At 38.7% G+C, this 26,040-nt stretch overlaps 1 protein-coding gene across 4 annotated transcripts in view; it reads right to left on the bottom strand.

Annotated features, from left to right (window-relative positions):
• The window catches only part of COL14A1 (collagen type XIV alpha 1 chain), a 195,185-nt gene that overhangs the window by 65,847 nt on the left and 103,298 nt on the right, over positions 1-26,040 (bottom strand). For all 4 annotated transcript variants that reach the window (XM_045861220.1, XM_045861219.1, XM_045861221.1 and 1 more), the window contains 11 exons: positions 22,634-22,780; positions 19,191-19,247; positions 15,735-15,874; positions 13,625-13,748; positions 12,807-12,950; positions 11,806-11,970; positions 11,172-11,210; positions 10,874-11,012; positions 9,204-9,346; positions 7,533-7,642; positions 3,666-3,824 (listed from right to left, as the gene is read on the bottom strand). In XM_045861220.1, coding sequence (XP_045717176.1) covers positions 3,666-3,824; positions 7,533-7,642; positions 9,204-9,346; positions 10,874-11,012; positions 11,172-11,210; positions 11,806-11,970; positions 12,807-12,950; positions 13,625-13,748; positions 15,735-15,874; positions 19,191-19,247; positions 22,634-22,780 — 1,367 coding nt within the window. The remainder of the gene's footprint in view (positions 1-3,665; positions 3,825-7,532; positions 7,643-9,203; positions 9,347-10,873; positions 11,013-11,171; positions 11,211-11,805; positions 11,971-12,806; positions 12,951-13,624; positions 13,749-15,734; positions 15,875-19,190; positions 19,248-22,633; positions 22,781-26,040) is intronic.

Raw genomic sequence — 26,040 nt, 5'->3', positions numbered from 1 at the left:
AATAGCAGAGGGTTAAACAAATGTCATTTGGATAATTATGGAAGCATTTTATTTTAAGAGGTGGAAGAAAGACAGTAAGAAACAAGGTCCTATGCCAGAAGATCCAAACTTTTCTAGAATCATCTCTGACCGGTGGCGTTATGATTTCATTAGGTATCAGAAAAGGTAGAAGACACTTCTTAGGAGAAGGAAGATGGGAAAAAAGAACAGCTGTGACATTTCTTCCCACATGTGTTTTGATGGTTAAGTTAAGCCCGTTTATTAGTTTAGTCCCTCTAGGGACTTTTGCTGCCTATAAAATTTTGCACTGCAGGGCACAAGTTTTTTTATTATAAATGTGGGTAATTTCAATTTAGTAGTACTGCATCCCCAAATCCATTAGTCTCTTTTGCTCAACTTTGGTTCAGAAAATATATTTTGCTTGAAGACAGAATATTGAGAGTTTTTCCATCATCTGGCATTTTTTTTGAATCATTGCTGAATTTGCCCAGGGAATGCTGACCTATAAGTTACTAATCTCAATGATATGATAATTACTCCCCCATGGTAACCCCAAACTAGCACATTACACATTCCCTTTCGCTGGGTAGTGGAATACAAATGTACATCAAGATTTCTTTTTAGCAATCTGTGATTTCTAGATTGAAAACCGAAGACTGAAGCTTCTCTCCTGCCCTGCACTAGAACAGTGAAATGATAACCCCGAAAAGCAAGTGAGTTTCCAATCACATTCTTGAGATCTAATCTAATATCCATTTTGACATAACCAAATTCTTCAATAAGTGGGTAGGCTGCAAGTCTATTTGGTAATCCTTTGCAGAATTCTAGAGTCTAACAAAAGCCACAACTTTTTTTCCTACTAGTCTTACAAAGAACTCTTTTAATTATTAACTTCTATAAATTCCCCATTGTCTACTACTGTCTGGGAGTTACCACAGAGAGTGCTCTGTGTAATTGCTCTTCTTTCATGGATAAAGCTAAAGATTTATTGCCAGTAGGATGGAAACCTACAGGAAATTCTGCTTTCAGAAATAAATTCTTTGATGTTTAACTGGCCATATATTTAGAGTACCATTATTACACAGAGCGGTATTTGAAATAACTGTAATTGTAAAATACAAATTAGGAGAGGGTATTATACAATTACTGGATGGTTGTCAATACAATACATGAATAGAATATATGCAAAACAACATTTTTTTTATTTTTATTTTTTTAGAGGGGGAAGGGAGGGAGAAAGAGAGAGAGAGAAACATCAACGTGCGGTTGCTGGGGGTCATGGCCTGCAACCCAGGCTTGTACTCTGCCTGGGAATTGAACCTGCAACACTTTGGTTTGCAGCCCACGCTCAATCCACTGAGCTACACCAGCCAGGGCCATCAAAACAACATTTTAACAGAAGTCATAATACAAGTCAAACAGATGACATTCTATTTAATTTCTACCAAGTATTTCTCGAGAACTTAGTCTGTTCATATAAGATTTATTAGATACTGTGATGGCGGTAGAAGGGTGTGGTTGCAAATGAAAACCATGACATGGTTTCTATTTTGAGGGATTTATACTCTAGCTAGAGGGGTAAAATATATGAAAGAGGAAGAAAATAATATATGACTACAAATAATTGTGTTACACAAGTAGTAGAGGTTTAGCAAAGGTGAGATGGAGAGGGTGTTATTGACATTCTTCCATAATAATAGCTGCTCCTCATTGAATGCCTATTAAGTGTCAGCGATTTTAAATACATTATTTAGAAAGTAAAATATAACTTAAAGTGATTTGAGCCCAGAATCTCATACACCAAGAATTGTTTCTCGTTCTTAAATTACAGTCTATTTACTTATCCATCCAAGCTCACATCTATATACATCCATTTATACAAGATTTCCCTGTTTGCTAATTCTAGATCTTTATATTCTGGAGTGTGCTATCATAAAAGTGTCTTCCATGAAGCAGAAGATATGTTTCTTCATCAGCATAAATTACCACACATTAAGAAAAGATAACTCCTCAGTGTCATGTAAACATTCTTAAAAGTCTCTTACTATAACTGAAAACAAGAGAGCCTTCTATAACTTTTATATTCTCTCTTTCTAAGCATCTAATCCATAGTTCTCCAAAGCAAAATAGAACAAAAGCACTTTTAAAGATACCTCAAACTTCATGCTAAATGAAATAAGCCAGACAGAAAATTCAAGAACCATATGATTTCACTCAAATGTAGGATAAAACTGAAAGCAACAAATGAATAAACAAGACAAACAATCAAACAAAAAAACCCTCTTAGACACGGACAACAGTATGGTGGTTACCAGAGGGAAGGGGGTGGGGAGGTCATAAAGGGTAAAGGGAGACTAATAGATGGTGGCAAAGATTTGACTTTCGGTCATGGGCACACAAATGGTGTATCATCGAATTAACTGTACACTTGAAACTTACACTTTTATTAAGCAATGTCACCACCATACACACACACACACACACACACACACACACACCAGGATTTCATTTCCATTATTACCACAAAGAGAAATGCCATAAAATAGCGCAGTCCCACAGCAAACCCCTTTACCGCTCTAGGACCGTGTGCGGGTGTGCAAAGGGAATGGGATTCACCAGAGCAGCGTGACTGGGACAGGCGCCCTTAGGGTCCATCGTCAGCAGGACACCTACAACCCCATGTCCCCTCTCCCCTTCAATCAGCACGGATCTGCTTTCATCTTTCCGATTTCTTTATTTACTTGACAAACTAGAATATTTCATTTGTACAAAGGGTTTTCCAGCTTGAAGAGCAGTTGAGAACCACCAAATCCTTCTAAAGTCTCATATAACTGCCTAGTTCTACTGTCCTATGAAAGTATTGTACAAGACAGTAACAGTAACTCACAATTAATTTTCTTTTTCTTTGACATATGAGAGAAATATAGAATAGCTGGGATTATTTAAAAGAATAAAATATTCTCCAGGCTAATTGATTCTCATTAGAAAATGACTCAAATTAGAGAATGCTAATTAGTTACAACCACATGGCGTTAGAAACAAAAGCTTGTGCGCACTGTTCTTTTTTAGTGTGTGGTGAGTGAAGAGAATGAGATATCTTTGCCAACTGGAAGTCTCCCAGCCTTCAGTTCCATGTTGTACGATGAGAAATATATTATCTTAGAATGATTTACCACCTAAATAACTGTATGATTAAAGGGTAAACTTCACATTACCAATGCCAAAAGTCTAGTTGTGAAATGCCCAAATCTAACCCAAATAAGAGGCTTATGTCAATTTCCTATATATAATAATTACATGTTTTGTATAAATCTATGCTTGCTTACATAAATGAAGTTCATTTACAGTGTTGAGTCTCATTAACAAACCCTTGATGCCACAAACCATATAATGAGTATTTCACTATTTGAATTTTAAAATGCCTTTTGAAAATAAACTAGCTAAATTCCTGGAGTACAATATAGCAGTTTACTGCCAAGAGCTCTGACTATACATGTTTTAGTTTATTTATAACAGTCATTATCCATCTATTTACCCATCCATCCATCATCCATCCATCCATCCATCTATGTCTTTACTAAACTCTTCCCCTGGGTAATAAATAACTATATTTGTAAAAGATTGTCTTCTATAACAATGCACTGCTTCACTGTTTGCCCACTTACCGGTGCAGAGTTTCTGTTCGGCCCTCTCGACCTCACCATCCTTCCGAGGACTTCCACCCCGTCCACCGTGATGTTAGCCGATTCATTGATCGCCTTCGCACCCACTTGCTTGCAGTCAATAACCACTTTGGCCAAAGTTTTGTTGACAGCAATGTGTAGCTGCATAAAAATCGAGATGCTTTAGTAGGTAAGAAGTAAGAAGAATATCAACCAAGTACACAAATTGACCGTCTCATCACTAAAAAGTACGGAAGAGAAGAGCAGGAACTATTGCTGTGTGTTCTGCCAGAGGAGAACGGTTCCTACTTTTATCACCTCCACAGCTGTCAGGTACCCTCTCTGTTTTTATTTAATTAAGACCTTTCTTCAAAATAACTTTGAAATGAATCAATTTTTAAAGAATCTAGCCTTTCTCTAAAGCAGAGCAAGTTATGCCTTTTCTGAATGCACATTAAAATAAACATACAAGTAAATAAACATAAACATAAAAATAAATGTAAACATAAATGTATCTTTTTAAAAGATTTTATTTATTTATTTTTAGAGAGGGAAGGGAGGGAAAAAGGGAGAGAGAGAGAAACATCAATGTGCAGTTGCTGGGGGTCATGGCCTGCAACCCAGGTATGTGGCCTGACTAGGAATCAAACCTGCAACACTTTGGTTCGCAGCCCGTGCTCAATCCAATGAGCTATGCCAGCCAGGGCAAAATGTATTTTTTAACACGTTAAAAGTATTAAATGTAAAAGTATTAAAAAATGCTGGTTGATTTACCAGCAAAAGTTATCTATCATACTACCATAGTTGGCAAACCACACTTTGATAATATTTTATTTAATTGAAGGTGAGGAGAAAAGACTGGAATGCAAAGGGGAACGAGGAATGCTTTCTAGAAACTCCAGGCCTAAATGAAGCTCTTTGGCTGAATGTATGATTCAGTTTTCTGAGACGGGACCCTCTAGAGCCTGGAGGGCCATGGTAATATATTTAGGAGTCCACACAGTCTTCGTGAGGGTTTGTAAAAATCTGCATTATCGTGTAGGCGATGGTCAAAGGTAAGTACATACTAAATGAGACACAGCGTAAGCAAGTTCTGCCGTGACATTTCAGTGCTGGTACATGCATTTAAATGTATGATGTCTGCCCTGTGAGCACTTCTGGTCGGTGATGGGCTATTGTCTAGTGAGCTAACAGAGTGAAGTTGATAGGAAAAGAATGATATCACATTAAATGAAAGCCAACATAAGTTACAAACAGCTGTATAAGGGAAGGTATTGTTTATTTCTTGCATAGGAACTGAAAGCATAAAGCTATACCAATTTTATTGAATATTTTATTTAAGTTACAGCATGACATCAATAGTGGAGGCTGTGGAGAATTCTTTATTCTTTAAAAAGAAGTTAATCATAATCTACCCGGACAAACACAGCTGGGGTAGATTACTTATTTCATATTAACATCTCCTTTATAATCATTTAGAAAGATATAGTTTGACTTTTGTATGTTTTTCAGCCTTGAAATATTTTTCATAATTATAAATTATAGAAATTTTCATGCTGAGTTCTAGACAACCTAGTATATAATTTTCATGCTTTAAGAACTGTTAACTTGTGAAGGAAATTATTCATATCTAAAAAGAAATTTTGTTTTACAAAAAGAAACACTGAAAAGTTTTCAGAAATATTTTACTACTTTGATTGCACTTAAAGATCCATTTATATAATAATAACTTTTTAAAAGAGAGGTTGGGGCCATATTTCATATCCAAAGTGTACAAAATAAAGCCAAGTGAAAATCAATAAGAAATTAAGGTAAAGTGTTTATTCAGTTATAAGTTTATGAACAAATCAAATTTGATCTGCACAAACTGAATTTGCATCAAGATTTTTCTTTAACAGATCTATTAGTAAAGTAGTTGGTTTCGTGATACACCTTACCTATTTTATTTGGCTGTTTAAATTCATTAAGACTTAGCAGCCCTGACCAGTGACTGGTTCAATTCCTGGTCAGAGCACATGCCTGGGTTGCAGGTTCTGTTCCTGGTTTAGGTTTGTATGAGAGGCAACTGATCAATGTTTCTCTCCCACATTGATGTTTCTCTCCCTCTCTTTCTCCCTCCCTTCCCTTCTCTCTAAAAATAAATAAATAAATAAATAAATAAATAAATAAATAAAATCTTTTTTAAAAAAGACTTAGCAAAGTGGTCCTTGACAAGGTAGGTCAGTTGGTTACTGTGTGGTCCCAATAATCCAAAGTTGTGGGTCAGCCCTCCAGTCAGGACACATATAAGAAGTGACCAATGAACATGCAGGGTCACTGCTTATATGCAGTTGCCCCATAAATAACAGGGGCAACAAATGCATCTCTCTCCCTCTCTCTCTCTCTCTCTCTCTCTCTCTATCTATCTATCTCTCTCTCTATCTCTCTTCTCTCCTCCCTCCTCTGCTTCCTCCCTCTAAAGTCAATAAATTAAAATAAGATTTGGCAAAGTGGAGGAAGATTTTGCTTCATGTAACTTTCAAACACTGGAAGGTTTATTAATTTGAAACCAATTTTTAATGAACCTTACCTATAGGTCTTTGAGTTCTTCTGCTAAGGTAAGCAAAGCTAAGATTTACCTAAAATACATAAAAGATTCTTTGAAATGAGAACTATAAGTCCATAGGCATGATGGACTTATAATGCCTATGATGCATCTTCCACAGGAGATGGCAATATTTCTTAATACTTATGAAATCTCACATGTTTTTCACCTTCCCTATAATTTTTTCTTGACCACTTTGCAGCAGTCACTGCCTAACCAAGAAGAGAATCATGTCAAGAGGAATTTGGTGAGAAATGACAATAACTCCAAAGAAATGCACATGGGACCATTTTGAACTATAAACTAATTGATCTCCATCTGCATCTCATGTGTTTTTATGATATCTTGTATAGTCCTATTCAACTAGGAAAAAATTAGATTTTTATGCCACTCTTCTTACACAAAACAGAGTCCAAATTTTGTTATGTAATTGTTCATATGCAGTTTTGTTGTTAAAAACCCCAGAAAGGAGCAGAGTTGTGTGTTTGACCAAGTTCAATGTCAGGAGACAGAGCAATGACAGGAGACAGATGAAGACTTCTGCACTGTATCCCTTTTTTCGCTCTGACAGGCCAGGAAGGGCTGGGTTAAGACGCTTTTGCCAAGACCACCCAATAAATGCTCTGCTCTCCCTGCAGTCTTGGTGTCTCATGCCTAACAGCCCAGAGATCAGTAGGGGTTAGTTGCCAAACCCAAAGGAAACAGTATATGTGGGAAGAAAGCATGTGTGCTCCAGTGATCACCAAAACTACGTGCTTCAGAGGTGTGAAATGTTAAGGAACAGAGCTCTTAGCACAAATGCCAAATTAAAAGAAGCACAAATGAAGTCAGGTTTTACAAAATTTGCCCTATGGGTCACTTTTATGAGGGCAGTGAGGGATTTGTCTGTATACGTGTCAAAAAAATGAGTGCGGTCAGTTACATCTATCTTTACATTTTAACATGGTTTAGCTGATTGTGCCTTTCATCCGCACAGGTAGCCAGGCAGACCAGCAGTCCTTTCTCCATCTCCCAAAATGCCTGCTTCATAATACAGTACCCTCTACTAAATTGTTCCTCATCATGGGAACCGGGACCACTTCTATCATACCTCCTGGGGAGCCAGCTGAAAAAATGCACATTTCAGGGTACCAGACCAGAGCCTCTAGGTGTTGTTAACAAGCCCAGCAGGTAATTCTCTCACCAGTTGAAATCTGAGATCCAAAGCGCTATAGCATGTTTTCACATCTACCTGTTGCTTTGCCCACAGTAAATAGAATAAAGAATATGCATGTACAAGGCATTACCTTGTGGAAGCTTCCATAGAAAATTTTCCTAATTTCAGGTCCTTCAAAAGTAACAGTCTGAAAATCCCCACTGTGGTCATAGTTGAAATATGTTAGGGTTTTCCCACCATCTAATCAAACAAAAAAAAATCAAAACATTTTAGAAAAAAATTAAAGATGAGTAAATAATTTTCCACAATTCAACACAAGACTGAAAGTGATGCATCCATTGTTTTGAAACTCGTTTAGAACCAAGTGGTGAGTAAGGAAGGGAGGATCTACAGCCCTTGGGTTGCCCAGGCTTTTAGGTGGCCAGGCTAACTGACTTAATGTGGTGATGATGGCCGGCAAGGACTCCTGCACGCATTCTTCCTCCACACTTCCTTGCCTACACTCCTGACTCTGTCAGCCTCTGGAAAGAAGGTTGTCTGAAGCTAGGATTAGAGGCAGACAAAAAAGGGAGCGTGAAGTTAATCAAATCTTCAGAAATAGAAACCAGACTCTGTGCCGAATGAATCCACTACAGCAACAAACTTTCCCAGGACATGCAAATTATACCACCCCAAAAGAGTGATATTCCCATGTCTTTCATTACAAACAAACCAAAGCCTTCCTAATCTTCAGTATTTCGTGTTACAAGGAATATTTTATTACATAGAAATAGGAATATTTTTCTAATTCCTTCCCAAGTTACAATTTAATTCTTCACTCTGCTTCCAAAAGAAAAAGCTAGTCTTAATCATTTTGAGAGACTTCATTGTTTTCGAGGCCTCGGTGTGCATAGAGTTAGTGTCTTATACTTTTTTAATCTGTAACTTTCCCTTAGTTTGAATATCAATGCAAAATGCTTTCATAATATCATATTTAGTTCTTGATTCATTTCCATGTACTGAAAAGTCCTTTTACAAATACTAGTGGAAAACAAACTTAAAATACTTTCCTTATCCAAATGTTTGAGTTAGTACCTAACCGTAGCCACTCAATTTTGGTCGTTGGCCTCACTGGAACTCTAAACTAAACACCTCTTTAGAAAACTCACTGACATTAACCAAAACCTTGATGGCCTTCTTAAGTGATCATTATGTGTGATATCCAAGAGTGTGAGGTTAAGAAGCCTCTTTCATTGGTTCCTTCTCAACTTTTCAACACCCAAATGATGGAGTTTCCTGGTCTTCAGACCTGTTCTTCTTTTTCGAGACTCATTCTCCAGATGACATCACCTGGGATCATGGCTTGTATATTAGAGTCATGACTTGCAAATCCATTTGTCCATCTCAGAATTCTTCCCAAGTATACTGCTGCCAATCTGACATTTTTTAAGTATGAAATAGGTATCTTACAAACTATCCTATCCAGGTAAAAAAAATGCACTGGTCTCATTGCTCTGAATGACTCCCCTCCTCCCCTCAACCTTGCTCTGCGGTAGTCTTCCCGGTCTTGGTACCTGTCTCTTTCACCTGCTCACTACTATACTCCAGAGCCTAGTGCCGGCACATAGTAGTAACTCAATGAATACTGATGAATGAATGAGTAGATAAATGAATGTATCGACTGTTACATAATTCATCATTAGCATTTACTAACATGGCTTAAGTGAGTTATTCTGCAATACACACAAAACAGACAAGATGACATGCCTCATATATCATTCATACATATGTGTGCAAATGTTACATACAGAAATATACTTACTATCTAAAATAACTCCAACTAATGGATCTGAATTTTTATTTAAAATCTCCCAAAGAGCAAATGGCTCCTCTGGAGTGTCAGGAAGAATTCGGAACAGAAAACTGATTGTGTAGTCAGAAGGCAATCCTTCTGGATGCAAGTGCCTGAAAATGGAAAGAAAATGATATTTTATTGTTTCCCTCTTCAAAAGGTTATTCATCTGATTATAAATGCAAGTATCCTTAAAAAAGCAAATACACTTTCATCACACAAGATATGGAGAAACAGAAAAGAACAGATCACCATTAATTCCATCCAGAGGCAATCACTATTTTTGATATAGTGCATTTCCCTCCCGTTTTTAAAGAATGTCTGTATCTACCCAATTTACATAATTGTGAACCTTTTTCTTAGCACCATTTACTACACATTTCCTATTTCCTACATATTTCTAAAAGCATGACACTTAATGTCCGCACAGCCTTCTCTTGTGTGGCTATTGCATCATTTATCTAACAGGTCACTTCTTATGGAATATTTAATTAGTTTAAAAAATTGTAGTATTATCAGTCACATATATCTATAGTCCTTTTGTAAAACTTCACTTAAGACATTGTCACTTTCTACCCCATGTGGGAGTCAGTTACATTCTTGTCTGTGCTGTGCACCATAATGACACCATGCAGGTCCGCCTTGAAGGATGAAGACAGTCTCACTCCTGCTGTGGTCACGGTGATGTCTGTAGGCAGTGCTCAGACACCACCTCCCTGCAAGAACTGCCTCAGGTGAAGAAACAGGCCTCTCCCAAGGTCATGCCCTTACTTTAACAGTTTCTCTTCTCAATAACTGGTCTTTGAGGAGATACAAGGATCAGAGCCTCACATGCAGTGAAGATAGTTCCATTTTGGGACTTGTGTGGGTCAATCAGCTGAGGCTTTCAGTGAGACTACTTCACTCCTGATTTCTCTCCTCTGCCCTATTCTACTTCCTTCTGACGCCTTCCACAAGAGCACGACTAATCTCCACCTCTGGATCTGTGTCCTGCAGAACCCAACCTGCTGTACCGTCTGATCTCTTGAACAATTAACTAGATCAGTTATATACTTTTATAATTTCCCCCTGTGCCCTGGCTTGTGTGGCTCAGTGGAGCCAGCCTGCAAACCAAAGGGTCTCTGGTTTGACTCCCAGTCAGGGCACATCCCTGGGTTGCAGGCCAGGTCCCCAGTTGGGGGTGTGCAAGAGGCAACCACACATTGATGTTTCTCTCCCTCTCTTTTCCTTCCCTTCTCTCTCTAAAAATAATAAATAAAACCTTAAAAAAGGAAGTCTTTTATATTAAAAAATTTTCCCTTGAGCAATCAACATAGCACTTCACATTGTAAGTGGGGTAGGAGCCCCATAATAGTTGTCATGTGACTACATTTGTGGATATGTGCTATGTAAGTATCAACTATCTTTACATATTTTTCTTAGATCAACAGATATTAAAGTTCAACCAGCATTATATGTGAGTCTTATGTTTTTAAACGCAGAAATCTAAACATCATCTGTTCTAAATCTTATAGAAAACCCTACCAGGACCTCTAACAGCATATCATAAGGTGACATCATTTTCACACTAAGGTATAATAAACAAATGACTGGTTTTATTTTTTCATGACTGGTGTTAACATCTTGCAATGCAAACATACTTGGTTGGCTGGGAAACCAGGGCATCCTGATGCAGTCGGTAACAAGGGTACACATTGAAGGTGCCGGGCTCCATCGAAACCCCTTCCACTGATGAGAAATCCTTCTCAACCAGACCAAACATTTCCATCATCTTAAACCCTGAAAAATACCCACAGAGAGAGAAAGAAAAAAGAATAAACAGGCATTTTAGGATTTTACCTTCCAAAACCAGCCTAGTAAGAAATAAAGGCAAAATCTGGACCCCAAATGGAAGTTATTTAATATATTTCTACTTGGAAAAATTTTGACAATGCATACCGGCAAGATCAACGCCATCCTTGTGCACCAGCGGGCAGGCTGGAAAACAAAACAAAACAAACAATATAAAACCTTAATTTAGATATTTTCCAAATGTATTCTCTCCCTGTCTTGAGAACAGGAAGCTCCCAATCTTTCGGGAAGTCAATCGTGAAGGGAATCCAAACCAGATGTGGCTTGGTCCTCCGTGCATTCCGAACTATTGAAATGCACTCACTACTTCCCTTAAAATCAAAAGGCCATAGCTTCCTTCTCCTCTGCCCGGTCCAAGAAAAACCTATGGTGGTCACTTAAGAGCATGTGTTGGGATAAGTGTCACTTCTAATGTGCTCCCCTGATGAGCAGTCTTAATATGGTTTTGGAAACTATCTGCTAAGGCTGTCTAAGCAGAGCTGCGTTTGAACACAGACCCTCACCTGATTAGGGAAAAAGTCTTTCTCAACCTAAAACTCTAAACCTGGGAGCGGGGAGCTTTACTTCCACATGCTCGAAACCATAAAACAAGGTCTGCATGACACACAGCTCTGCAAGACCCCGTTCTTTCCTCAGATCAACATGGGACTCATCGGTTGGCTGGTATGAAATATTTCAGCCTTGAAGCGGCACGAATAAACACACATTTCAAAGAACTCACTTGCTGATGCGGTTTCGCAGACAAAAGTAATCAACTCATCTTCAATTTTCTTGAAGGCGTCAAAGTCATCCACGAAGAAGACATGCCGTGCAGTGGGCTTGCTGCCGATGCTAACCAGCTCGGAGTAATCCGCGTCGGCCACACCGATGGCAAAAATGCTGTAGCCTGCGGCAGAACGGAAACAGATTCCTGGTTACTTTAAATGGCACGAGATACAAATATTGCAATATAAGACATGTCCAAATGTTTAAAATAAGTTTGTGAAGGAGGGCTAGTGGGGGTGGATAATGCATTCTTTACACTTCATTAGAATTCTGCATACATACACTTCACTATATGGTAAGTAGGCCATCATCCCCTACAGAAACTTTCCATTTTAAAGGAACTCATGGCGGCCCATGCCCCTCCTAGTATTTGAGACAAAACAGTTACCATCTGAGGAACAGCTTCATGTCTGCCTATTTTTAATAGCTTTTTAAATGTATAAGATGAAGTGTAGCTGAAACAGGGAAATTTTATCTGATTTTATTTCAGATGTTGAAACTGAGATGTTAATAGGCTAAGCAGCCTGAGGTGGGTCCTGGTTCAGTGCTTGGCGGATAAAGATTGAACTATACCACTTGCCAGGCATATCTTATATGATGTAATCCTCGCAACAGTGTTATGAGAATCTCCATTTTACAGATGATGAGACTGAGGAGTTTCTGGGATCAGGTTCCCTCCCTGGCCCTTTATAATGGCCCTTTTCATAGCATTGCACTTAATTGCTGGCATATCTTATCCAAGGCATCCTACATGTAGTGAAAGTGTTAGAGAAAATGCAGCAAAATAATAGATTTGGAACCTGGGAAGTATTTTTAAAATCACATTGTCCAGTTATATTAAGAATGATTTGGGAAATAAGTTAAGTCATATGGATACAGCTTATGAATATGTATTCAGAAAGCAACAATGTCACCATATTATTAGTAGCCACTATCGCTCATCTATGTGAAACCTACCTTCTGATTGCATCTCCATGGAGATTTTGTTCACGTCATCTTGTGATCGTCCATCAGTTATAACCACGATGACCTTGGGGATGCCTCTTCTGGTACCTGACTGTGAGTTAAACAAGGTATCTCGGACATGTTTAATTGCTTTTCCTGAAACAAAGGAAGGCGACAGTTCAATTTCATTTCTTCCTGATCTCGTTTTGATGGAGAGGGGAGGGTAAGAGCAAAGTTCTTAAATCAATAAAAAATCTTTCCAAAAAAATCTATATTACTATGCCTCAAAAAAAGCAATTTTGGATGACAAAATAATGAAAATATATAAACAAACATACAATGGAATAATATTTAGTCATAAAAAGATGAAATATTGCCATTTGTGATAACACATGTAGATTTTTGGAATATTATGGTAAGTAAAATAAATTAGATTTTAAAAAGTCAAGTCAAGAACCATGGGATTTTACTTATATGTGGGATATTAAACACAAAAGCAGCAAATGAACCATAGATACAGACCACAGAATTGTGGTTACCTGGGGGGCAGGGTGGGGGCAGGACAGTGGAGGACAAACAGGGTAAAGGGGGTCAAGTACATGGTGACAGAAGGAGGCCAGACTCTGGGCGCTGAGCGCCCAATGGGGTACACAGACGTCATGTTATAAAGTTGTACACCAGAAATTTATAGAATGGTATTAACCAATGTTGATCTAATGAATATGATTCAAAAATGTGACCTAATAAATACTGATTTTAAAAATTACTCATTTCAAAAATTACTAATAATTTATTACTTTGGGCCTTAACTGGGCTTCCTTCGGTCTTACCTGTTCTTGTATTTCCTCCTTTGTATGAAACATGTTTAATTGCATCAAGAAGAGTCTCTTTGGTTTTGTACGTGTTCAGCTTAAATTCTGTTCTGGGATCGTCAGTAAACTGAACCATTGCAACCTGGGGAGAGAAGGTGTGTTTGTTTTCACATGTATGTAGACTCCCCCAGGCCGGAGAACACACACAGGCAGCATTTACAATTTTAATGTCTTCTTTAACCCTGTCCACAATTTCCTCGGTTTAAAATTCCACACAAGTTACATACTAAATCTGATGACATTAAATAGCATTTTTTTCTTGAGTACTTTTCAAAAAGTACTTCATTTAAAAAAAAAACCTCTCTCTAATGCAGGTGGCCCTTTGTCACCTCATTTGACAAAGATGGAAAAATGGCAGCACAGGCCTTGTAACTTGACGAGGGTCAGAGAATCAGACTGGGATTCTCTACAAGGATTTCTTTACAGAGCAAACTATGAAGTAATTACTACTATCCCACCCCACTTTACAGATGAGGAAACTGAGGCACACAGAGTCAAGCGACTTGCACAAATCACAAGAGTAGTCACTGACAGAACCCACCAGTGCGGCCAGATGTATCCTGCTTCAGAATCTGTGCTCCTAACTATTCATTTCCTACATTTTATTTTTATTTCTGTGGAACTTTGGGGCCATTTTTAATGTATGGGCTGTGTTTGTTTTCCAGAGCTATGATGGGGTAGTACAGACAGCATCTTCAGGTCGCGTCCCTTGATTTTGCGAGCCTTCAACGGCAACCTGTTTGTCAAGGTCTACTGCAGACATCACCGTCTCTGGGAAACTGCCTCTGATCCTTCTATTCAAAACAAACTTTCCCCTCCCTGAGATGCCTCAGCAGTTTATGTATTCTGCCCTTGTGGTACCACTTGTACCCCAATTTTCTCAGCTGTTCCTCCAAAGTGTATTCTGAAGCTGTTCTTTTCAGTGCATCCATTGCTACCACCCTCGTGCAGGCCTCCCTCATTGCTCTGATGGGCCTGGAGAGCAGTGTCTTAACTGGTCCCTCTGCTTCCCCTCTCACCCCTGTTAGCATTCACACTCCACAAAGCAGCCACTCATCTTTTAAAAAGCACAACAGATCTTTTCTCTCCTCTCCGTACTTTCTACTGGCTGCCATTGCATTTATGATGACACCCAACTCCTTCCAATGGCCCACGAGACTCAAGACAATCTGGCGTTTGCCTACTTCTTCCCCTCCTTCTTCCACCTCCCAGATACTCACCCACAGTGTTCTAGGGACAAGTTTTAGCCTCTGAAGCCTCAAATCTCATTCTCCTCTTGGGTCCTTTGCACTCACTATTTCCTTGTCTGGACATTCTACTTTCAGATCCCCTTCGTTATCATTTATATCTCAGTTCAAAAGCCACATCCTCCAAGAGGACTTCATGGACCACAAAATTTAAAATACCCCCCCTTACACACACACACACACACACACACACACACACACACTTTAAGTAATGCTCAGTGACTTAAATCCTATCACTGTGTTTTCAGAGCTCTCATCTCTACCTTGTGAATTTATTTATTTGCCTATTTATATCTGTCCCCAGCTTCCACCTCTCTATGCCTTTAAGAATATGAGAAGAATATGAGAACCATGAAATTAGGAATATTGCTCATTGTATTCATTATGACAGTATTGAATCTGGCCATTAGAACTATTTTTGGAATGAACAAATTAGTTTTAAGTTCTACCTGATCTATACTAGTGTGATCACAATCTTCATCTTTCAAGACTTTAATGTCCTTGAGAGTAGAGGAAATATTGGGTGTATCCACAAAGGAGATACTCTCTCCTAGTATATAGACAAGGAGCATCTGCTGACATGGTCATTGGAACCTGTGTTAGTGTGCAGAACTCAATAGCTTTTAAGGATTAGCATCTTCTCCAGCTCTATCAGGAACCTGTGAGCTGCTTCCGAATGCAGACTCGTGTATCTGCTCAGTTAGGGTTGGATCTGATCATTATAGTTCGTTATCCAGATCCCCTGAATACTAGCCATAATAATACATTAGGATGACTTTTTAGTGCATGTAATGAATTAATAATTGATCTATTAGCCTCACTTGAGTTCCATCTGCACCGATCTTGTTCAGGGCTCCAACGGTGTTATACAGAAAGTCAGTGATCTTGATGAAATTTTCATCTCCAATACTCCAGGATCCATCCACCATAAACACCAGGTCTGCCTTGGCAGTTTTACATACTGAAGACCATGAAGAAATTTCAAACCAGAGACAAGGAGAAAAACATATTTACTAAACCAACAAAGCAGATGATAATTTTCTTCTGGTAACTCGAACTTTTTCCCAAAGAAAAGGTATCAGTCCTTAAGATTTATATTTTAAGCTCTTGCTTATTATGTTTCCTGACCATCTTTTCTCTTCTGTACTCAAGGTTCCTATTTATGACTCAGAAGTTGCTACCGAACACATGGAATTAGAAAGGAAAACAGTCCAGCAATCTCAGTCCCAAAGAACAGAAATGAGAGAATAGAAAAATATGGAACTAAAGTGACTTATAGACAGAAGACCCAGTGAACACTCTCTAGTGCCTACTAATGAGAAAAAAGTCTCAGTTATTACGCTGTGCTCCCTGTCCTCTGCTTGTCGAGTTTGTAACTTCAGAATGATTCAGCTTCAGAAGGAAGTCATGTGACATCTACAATCTGATATGCATTTGGGCTGAGGCCATAAGCAAACTTTAATTCCAGCCTAGTTCAAAAATTCTGTCTATGCCCTTCTGCCACCGATTGACATATGTCAAAAATGTACACTAATGTTTATTATGATCAGTACATATGACTGATGCCAACACTAACAAACAAGCAATAAATAGACCAACAAAAGCCTATTCCACTGAAAACCATTTTTTTGGTGTCATGTACAGTTTCAAATTATCTATGCCTCCTTCCCCTTCCTTAGTGGAGATCATTGTGGTTGACTGTGTTTTATGATGAAACTTTTTTCTCTTCAATAATATGAATCTTCTCATCTTAGGCAAGTTATACCCCAAAATTCATTGAGATAATAGGCCTTTTTCCTTTCTTTAGGAAAAAAACTCATTTGGTTTTTATTTAATTAAGTGCAACTTCATTCCTTTTAAAGCTATTTATAATGTAAAATAAACCATCTCTAATTGAGATAATACTCCAGAAACAATAAGGATCTGGTGAGGTTGATCTCATGACTTCTGTAATTTACAAAATTTTACAAATTTATGGTTTGAATTTAAAACTGAAAGGGACACAAGATCTGCTAATTATAAGCTTAAAGAGGAAAACCTGGCCCTCTGTTTCCAAGGAAATCCTGAATCTGGATTAGGTTTTACCTGCAAAATCTATTTGAACGTGTAGGCAAAGCAAAAAATTAATAAATCAAAGATATCAAAGTATATGAAGAAATTACCTCCGGGATATGAAATCATGTTTTTAATGTTTTTCTGTATACTCTTTTCTGCTTATTAACATTTCTTCAATAAATATTCAGTATCACTTTCATAATGAAAATGTACAGGCTCCTTAATTAAACACACTCAGCACAGAGCCTAAGATGAATAATGCACTCAAGGTGCAAAGACCCCACCATCTAAAACCATCCTGAGGAACACTTCAGGAGCGATGTCTCTGCCTTCTCAATCCTCACTCTCACAGACCCTTCCCACTCCTTCCACAAGCATTCATGAATGTTCACTGAACGATACCCCTACTCAGCTGTCAATAAAAGCATCCTGGCCTCAGAGAGTTTTGTCATGGCTGCACATCGGCTTGTGTAAACAGTAAGCTCACCCATCAGGATTCTGCCTTCAGTTCCGATAGTGCAAATAATCTCAGTATCAAGACTAGACAAGGCTACATATGAAGATAGGAGAAGAAAGAGCCTGGCATCCCAGGGAAAGTAAATAGCATTAGAAGATGCAGGACAGAGTAAGACGTGTACAGGGAACCCCGTGCTGTAAAAAGTCGCTGTTACTTAGCATAACCTGGGAAATGTGTTTGCCAAGTAGGCCAGTCCTCGAAGCTGTTGCATGGTATGCTAAGCAGGCTGCTGGTCCCTACTAGAGTTTCTCACTGCCCCTTGGCTTGACCCTTGACTCTGACACGCTCCAGCATCTGACCCCACTCACTTTAAGCTGCTGTAAGACAGGAATAACTTAGTTTTCATCGTATCCCTGACACATAAGAGGCACTTTAAAATGCATGAGGAAAGGAAGAATTCTCCCAAAACAACCTTCCGACTACAGGTCCCTCCTTTCTCCTCTCCTCCCCCAACACTCCTCTCCAGGGTACCACCGTTATCTTTCTCAGACACAGGTTTCCTCAGGTCGGCCTCCCTTCATATAACATCTCATGGCAGCCTATTTCCTAGGGGATAGAGCTCGAACTCCCTATTCTGGCCCACTGACCACTTCGTGACTCCATTGTGACTTCATTCTTTTCCACGTGCCGCTTACTATTCCCCAAACACTTCCTGTGCTGAGAGCATTCCATGACTCAGAGTGCTCTTCTCCCTTTCCTTTTCCTGTAAAACTCATTCTTCAAAATGTAGCTCAAATTTCTCCTCCTTCTCTTCAAGTAATGAACCTGCAGCAGCATTAACTGCTCTCCTTGCTGGACTACCACAGTATAATGTCCATTTCCGAACGCATGTCCCGGGCTGGTCATCATCTAAGCAAACAGCTCTTCCTCTGCAACATGAGAGTTCCTATTCCTCTGCAACAGAGAGATTCCTCTGCTCATCCTCTGAGAATGAGCACACGTGTGTGTGCTCACATGAAATCATGTATTACTGCTGTGTTCCAAGTGCCTGGCATAGGAGTTTCAGAATGAATAGTAGGGTTAACAAGTGTTTATTAATGGAATGAAAAAAAAAATAAACCATCGCTACTGTGTTTGGAAGTTTTTTAGAAAGTTACCTCAGCAGCTCAGGTAAGAGGTGATGAGGAAGTCTCATGATGAAGAGAGAAAGAAACAACTAGAAGAGGCATTTCAGAGGTAAGCCAGGGAATTAGCATCCAGTCTACAGAATTATAAGCTAAATTCTAACTCACGAAATTCTGTAACTATTCCTTAGTGAACATTTACTTCTCTGATATTTTCAATGACATAAATATGAAGCAATTCTGGAAAATCTACCCTGTGTGTACAGAATGTGTAATTAATTGGGTATTTTCCTATTTTTACACATTCAGTGTATTTGATATATGGTATTATGTAAATTTAAGGTATAGAACATGTTAATTTGATACATTTATATATTGTAATATGGCTGATACTGTAAGGATATTTAGTACCTCTATCACATCACATAATTTTTATAAATGTTGTCAATGTTTATACTGTGCATTAGATCTCTATGTCTTATTTACTGCCAGTTGCAAGTCTTTCCCTTATCAGGATTTAAGAAGCATTTGTACTAATAGGAAATACCATTTGTTAATACTTTGTTTTGTAAATGAACAAATCAACAAAACCAACAAATTCTTAAACCTAAAATCACATCATTATTGTATTATTCTTTTACCTTCTTTTGCTGGTGGAATGGTTGGAGGGAAAGTAGGTGGCTGAGTCGGAAGCGATTCTGTAAAGAAGAGGGAGAAAGAACACCCATTAGCCTTGTCATCCGTGGTGGAGGGAGGGAGGTCGTGGAGTGGAGGGACTCAACGACTGGGCCAGCTCTCTTCCTAGAGAACACAGCGACTGCTATAAGTCAACCAGAGCCTGTGAAAATGGATTCCGTCCATCCCTTCAGCCTTAAACAGAAGGCTTGAAATGACATTTTACCACGGTTCAGTTTCCCCAGTGGGAGTCAATGCAATCGAGCTGTCAGCTGCAGAGTGGTTCTCATGCTGATGTAAGGCAGGAATCCCGCCGCCTGATTTCACATCAGTCTCTGGCTGCTTTCACACACGCAGGCAACTTCTTTCCATTCTGCCTAAGTGAGGACTGACCATCCATCCTTGCTCAAGAGCACTTTCCCCCTTTTGACCCTGCATCCCCGAGATTCCATTGGTCCCCAGTGGAATCTGATTCACTCTCTGTTCTGCTCTGACTGTATCAGGAAAAGTTTCCATTCTGGGGGCCCAATGGCAGGACATCAGGAGGCTACAGATCAGCCCCACCTGGATGACAAGGCAGGGGAAGTCCGTGTGACATGTGGAGATGTGCTTTGGCTAAAGGATCTGGGGACAGAGCAGTGACTGTCATACCACTTCATGTGGCAAATCGCTGGGAAGTCATGGCATCATTAGACAAACATCCTGAACATTATTTTTTAGTGTTCTTTTCTATTTTTGACACTAAAAGCTTAAGAAAAACTGAGAAAATTCTTATTATCTCAGTTTAATATATGGCAAAACCCTTGACTAATCACAGTCATTTGCAGAGGGGGATGTTCAGCCTCTGGAGACAGCGAGCGCCAACAAGCTGGAAGGATTCGAGCTCAGGCAAAATGGTTACTTGCCGGGAACAATGCAAAAGGAATTCCTTCACTGGCAGGAAGGTTGGAAGAGATGAATTTTAAGGTCTCTTCCAAATCTAAGAGCCAACAAAATAAAATTGAGTAAAAAGTTTCAACATGTAAAAGAATGAGGGAACTATCTATTTAGTGATATGAAAAATGTTAGACATTAATTATTATGTGAAATGAAACAAGTCACAGAATACTATAATTCCATTTGTGAAACATGAAAAAAATTCTATCTTATGCATCTATCAGATACATATTGATATATTTCTATTCATATCAATATATGTCTATATATGTACCAGGGAGACTTTCATGAAGGAGAGCAAGCTGGTACAAATGGGTATTTCTGGGAAAAAAAAATGGAGAAACAGTGAGGCTGACAATGCACTTTGTACTTCTGTTGCATTATTATGAATATTTACCCCTTTTGTCTTTTAAAGGCAACTTTGAAAGCTAAAAAGTTTCAAAAGTAGAAAAAATATAAGAAACCTTAATACTAAAAGTAGGATTGCAAAACTTTCTTTAAAGCACCACAGAATGCTGTTACAGCCAGGTTTATTTATCTTAAAATCTGTGGAAGCAAGATTTATGCATCTTCTTTGCTGGAAAATTGAGGCGTATCTAAAGTTCAGTCAATAAATCAAGAACAAATCAATGGGAGGCTGTGGCATACAGATCAATATGTTTGGGCAGAACATCTGGTCAAAGAATCCCTTGGGGAGGGAGAACACTAAACTAGTGACACGTGTTTACGTTCTCTACGTGGCGCACAGATGGGCCCTGTCTGCAAATATGCGAGGGGCTGTCAAGAAATGGAGCAGTCTTGATCTGCACGGCTTCAGAGGGTTGAACTAGAGCCAGCGCATGAGCCAGCACGTGGAAGCTGCTAAAAGACAGATGTCCCCAACATAAGGAAAACATTTATATCAAACAGAGCCATTCGAATTAACCCTGGGTTGGTAGTTCACAGTCATGGGGTTAAGATTAGGGGAAGGGAAGTAGACCAGAGGTCCCAAATTCACATGTTCTCAGAGGTCAGGCAAGTAACAAATGTGACCAAAGAACTAGCCCAAACATTAGGCAGTAGCAACTTGAGAGCACAGGCATTGTCTAAAAGAGACAGCAGTTACTTGGCTCCGGCAGATTGGCACCGTATGTGCACTCCCGAGCCTCTCATAACATTAAAATTATATGATCCTCTATCCATAAAACAGAATTCTCATCAGCAATGAAAATAAACTACTGATACTTTCTACAGCATGAGTAAACCTCAAAAACATATGCTAAGTGAAAGATGCCTATGCAAAAGATTACATATTATATAGGTCCATTTATATGAAATGTCTACAAAAGGCAAATATAGATAAGAAAAAAAAGCTAATTACTTGGGGCTGAAGATGGGCCTGGAGGTATACTGAACAGACACAAAAATCTGTCTTTGGGATGATGAAAACCTTTTAAAGTGGGATTGTTGTGACACCTATAGAACTCTTTGTATTAAAAAGTATTGAATGGTACACTTAAAATGGGGGAATTTTATAGTACCTAACTTAGATCTCAAAAACACATGGATGATATAAATGTTGAGTATTTCAGTGTTATGAAATAAAGTCTCTAATTAGAAAAAATAAGATGATTCCGTTTATTAAACTTTGACTTTCTATTTCTGAAGGTCACATATTGATGATTTCTTTCCACATGTCCCAGATCAACCGAAAGACTGAAACACAGGCAGTAGAACTTGCTAAACGTCAGACAGATGATAGAAAGAAAGAAAGAAAGCCCACAGCCCTCCTCCTCTTCAGACACAAATCCTTGGGGATTTTGAATTTAAGCTCAAGATTCTAAGGTAAGCACACACATGTCCCCCAGAATTCACTGCAGTTCAATCCATTTTAATGCTTATGGCCTCTAGGTCAGGAATCCTTGATTAAAAGTCATTCCAAGAAGCTGACACCCTCCTTGCTCTTTAGAGTAAAAAGTGCTTTGTTTTAATTTTATACTTTGCCTTTCCCTTCAGTGCATCAGATCTGCAGCCAACTTGGAAAAGGGACAAGAGCCTCTTAAGTAGGCAATAACTCTAGGGTCAGCAAGTTGGGACCCGCTGGCTCTGTGCCCGCCCCCATGGCTGTGGTCATATGCCATTGTTTTAATGTCAGGACCCGGTCCTTAAACTTTGCTTCACACTCCACATGCCGCAAATGTTCCTTAAGGATTTAGATCACAATACAGGTCATTGTTTCAAGCCCTTTGCCATCAGATGGCCTTATCATTCCTTGTGAGGCAAACGAAGAACGGAAAAAACCATCCAGATGACATCAGTGGGGCACAGGCAGTGAATTCTGGGACCAGAGAGGAGGAGCAACACTTGTATTGTGGATACTCCTGGGCAGCAATCACTAATACTTATCTAAACGGAATAAAGTTTTTGAACCAAAACAGGACACCTCGAAACTGTTCGTGGAGACAGGGCTCAAGAGGGAAGGCACTTCACTTACGCGTTCTCTCCACTATGCTCACGCTGGGTCCCTCAGTCTCCTGGACCTTCGAGTAAACACTGATTTTATATTGTGAGTCGGGCTGAAGTCCATAGAAGCAATGCCTGCTCGTCCCTCCACCCACCGTCGACTCTTGCTTTTTTGCATCTATAATAAAAATAAAATAAAACACACACGTGAAATTTTTAAAAACAGCCATCAGTACATGATTTGCTTCCAAAATGCTTAATATGCATGGCCTAATCAGGTAACTCCAGAATGAATAATACTGTCCGAAGTCCTGTATCATATAATTGGTTTAAAAGAAAACAAGAATCACTGTATCATGAACATTTCCATTTATGCAATTTTCTCTCCAGAACAAATATGCAAATTTTCATCTCATTTATTTCATCTGATACCAAAGTTGCATCCATCTGGTTAAAGCCTTACATCATTTTATTTCCATATTTCTAGAAATTCAAAAACCAGTGTCAAAAAAACCTGCACTGATTAAATACATCACACATATCATTTAGTGGTTAAAAAAAACTCCTTAAAAATGTTATCTGAGTTTGTTAAATATAAACAAAATAGAAAAAACATTAGAACAGACCAGTTGCTTTTCTAAGTGCAAAATGCAAAAATGTTGAATATTTACTTTTTTTTTCACTTGAGTATATTTTATTCATAACGAGGTAAAGTTTTTTATTTTTCTATAGGACTGTAATATATAGCAACATGGATTACTAAGACATTAATTGTGCTTGAGGATTACTATGAACTACAAAAGTATGTTTACATTTTCTATGTTTTTCTACTCCTACAGCAATCATGTATATACATATTTTCTTAATACCTAAAAGATATAAGCCCTGAATAATTCTGTTTTCACTCCTACTCTTGTACCTCAGTGTTTTCCCATTTTGTGGGGATATGAATACCGGGAAGAAAATTTCTAGATCTAGCGTTCCAAAGCCACACTTCTTGGAACTTAGCTCCCTAACCTAAATTTTAAAAAGAATACTTACTTTTATCTATTTGAAAAGTATGATAACTATTAAATTTCTATCCATATTTTAATATATAGGTGTAAAACTATATATATATAATAACATGCATATGTCAAAACAAACATGATATATGTCATCTAAATTTTTGTCAATGGAAAAATCCCGATTTTTAAAAAATATAAATAAATTAAAGTCATTTGTTTAGTAAAATTTAAAATTTACTTTTGTAATCATGAATATTGAACAGTGTTAAAAGTGAACTTTGTAATATAATCTTTAGTGATATATGTGGTCAGAATGAATTAAGGTCTATCTCAGTAATTTATCATATATTTTGCAAAATGATGAAATGAAAAATCGTTAAGGTGTTTGTGGGATTTTACACTGCAGTGAAAGTAAATGTTAGTCACCCTGTGCTCTGCTTTGTTGATGTCCAAGTTCAGTCTGGCTCAGAACCCCACAAAAGATGCTTCTTGCTAACCCTGACCCACAACTCTGGAGCCTCTTGCCAGCTTCTGTGAGCCACCTGTAATACCTACACTTCCTAAATCCTATGCATGAATCATATTCATCTATTTCCATCAAAGTTTTCAGGGACTCGCCTGGGATCAATTCCAGAAATGCGCATTTCTGTCATCTCCTCTGCTTCTTGTGGATACCCATGCACTTTACAGACCCTTGACAATAAGAATATAAATGGGTTTTACTGCTAAAAAAATTATAAACCTTTGGAAAACTGGAACGGTCACTGTAAAATTAATGGGAAACAGTATGGTTTGATTCCCAATACTAACAAAGAGGGGTTACATGAATGGGGGTGTATCCATGTTTCTTTTGGCATGCATGATTCAGGTCTAAGAGCTTTGCCCTAAAGGAAAACATTTAAACTGATCAAATGATGACTAATTTCCTCAACCCCTTGTGCCAAAAGCAGGGAATTAATTTATTTTTTGGAACAGAGAGAAAAAAATTCTGTCTTTGTGCATTCATTCTTATGAAGCAAGGCTCAATACTGGCTCTGGGTTATGATCAGGCTGGTAATGATGCCATCAATTTGCCTCACCAAAATGTCCTAAGAGTGGTTACTGAGGTCCACAACAAAACCCTGCTGGAACTTTATGATGTGAATTCTTTGATTCCCCAGGTGTCTCCAATACCCTGACCCCCCAATCATAATATCGCACAGCTTCAAAAAGTTTGATCTTGAAAATGGGTTTTGTATTTATGACCTTTTATTTTCAAGGTAGGCCCTCCACTATGCTGCAATTCCCTCTCCTTGTTAATGGAGGAGGATACTGCAAAATGGACATTTCAGCACCTAATATAAATGCATCAACTTGAAGGGAAATGCTATGCCCAACCTCAGATGCCAAGTCAACTCAAAACATCTGGAGAGAAACAGAGCACCCGCAGGACTAATGCAGGCTCTCACGGGGCTTTCTGATTTACCCAACACCAAGCAAAGGTCTCTGACTTTGGTGTATCCTGCTATTAACCAAAAGCCTACAATTTAATTTGGCAAGTGAATGACTGAATCAAAAGCAGATTTCATTTCAGTGTCTCCTATGAAGACCTTATCCTTCTGTAATCTTTTTTTTAAGTCTTGGTTACGAAAAATGTCATAATATTTACATGGGTAGAGGACATCTGTTGTTTTTGCACGTCTTGCGTCTAACCCCTCTTTGAATTGCTCTTCCCCATTCTTGGCCTTTATGATTTGGGAAGAACAGAAAAACAACTCCCTCTCCCCTTCCAGATACAGGGGTGGAAGGCAACCAGGTCTTACCAGTCAATTTATTTCATGCCCTTCAACTCAGTGACAGATTTGGGGGCATCGGACACAATCTGAGCCAATAGGACTCAGCACCTGGACTTTTGTTAGAATTACTGAGAGAGAGAATCTCCTTCTTTTACAGAGACTGTTAAGCCAGAAGCCAGGCTGTAATTCTGGATCTGACTGAGGCCAACTCGCAGAATCTGGCCGAGAAGGAAGGCAGGAGAAAGCAGCGCAGAAGGATGAAGCAAGACCTCATCTCAACGGCATTGTTTGAACACCTAGATCCAGACGTGCGTGAAGACAGACACCACTGAGCTTTGTGGTATATTAACCAAGATACTGATCCTTTTGCTAAAGTCCCTTTATCTGCAACTTTGCCATTTACAAAGGAACGAACAAACCTGAATGATACAGCCCTACTACTCTGCTCACAAAAACCTTGGGAATTTGTAGGTATTACCTCAAAAAGAACTACTTTTGGAGAAACTGAAGCTCAAAGAAAGCTGAGCGCAATTAGGGTTAGAACAGAGATCTTTTCACGGACATCATCTCAAAGCCCAAGTGCACGAGAGCAGGCCACAGAGAATACACTCTTTTAAAAAAAAAGAATGTGGAAAAAATTACCTGTCAGTCAGTAG

The sequence above is a fragment of the Phyllostomus hastatus genome, unplaced genomic scaffold (genome assembly GCF_019186645.2).
Source record: "Phyllostomus hastatus isolate PE091 unplaced genomic scaffold, TTU_PhHast_1.1 phas_scaffold_21, whole genome shotgun sequence".
In the NCBI taxonomy this organism is placed as follows: Eukaryota; Metazoa; Chordata; class Mammalia; order Chiroptera; family Phyllostomidae; genus Phyllostomus; species Phyllostomus hastatus.
This window is presented reverse-complemented; position numbering and strand designations above follow the sequence as displayed.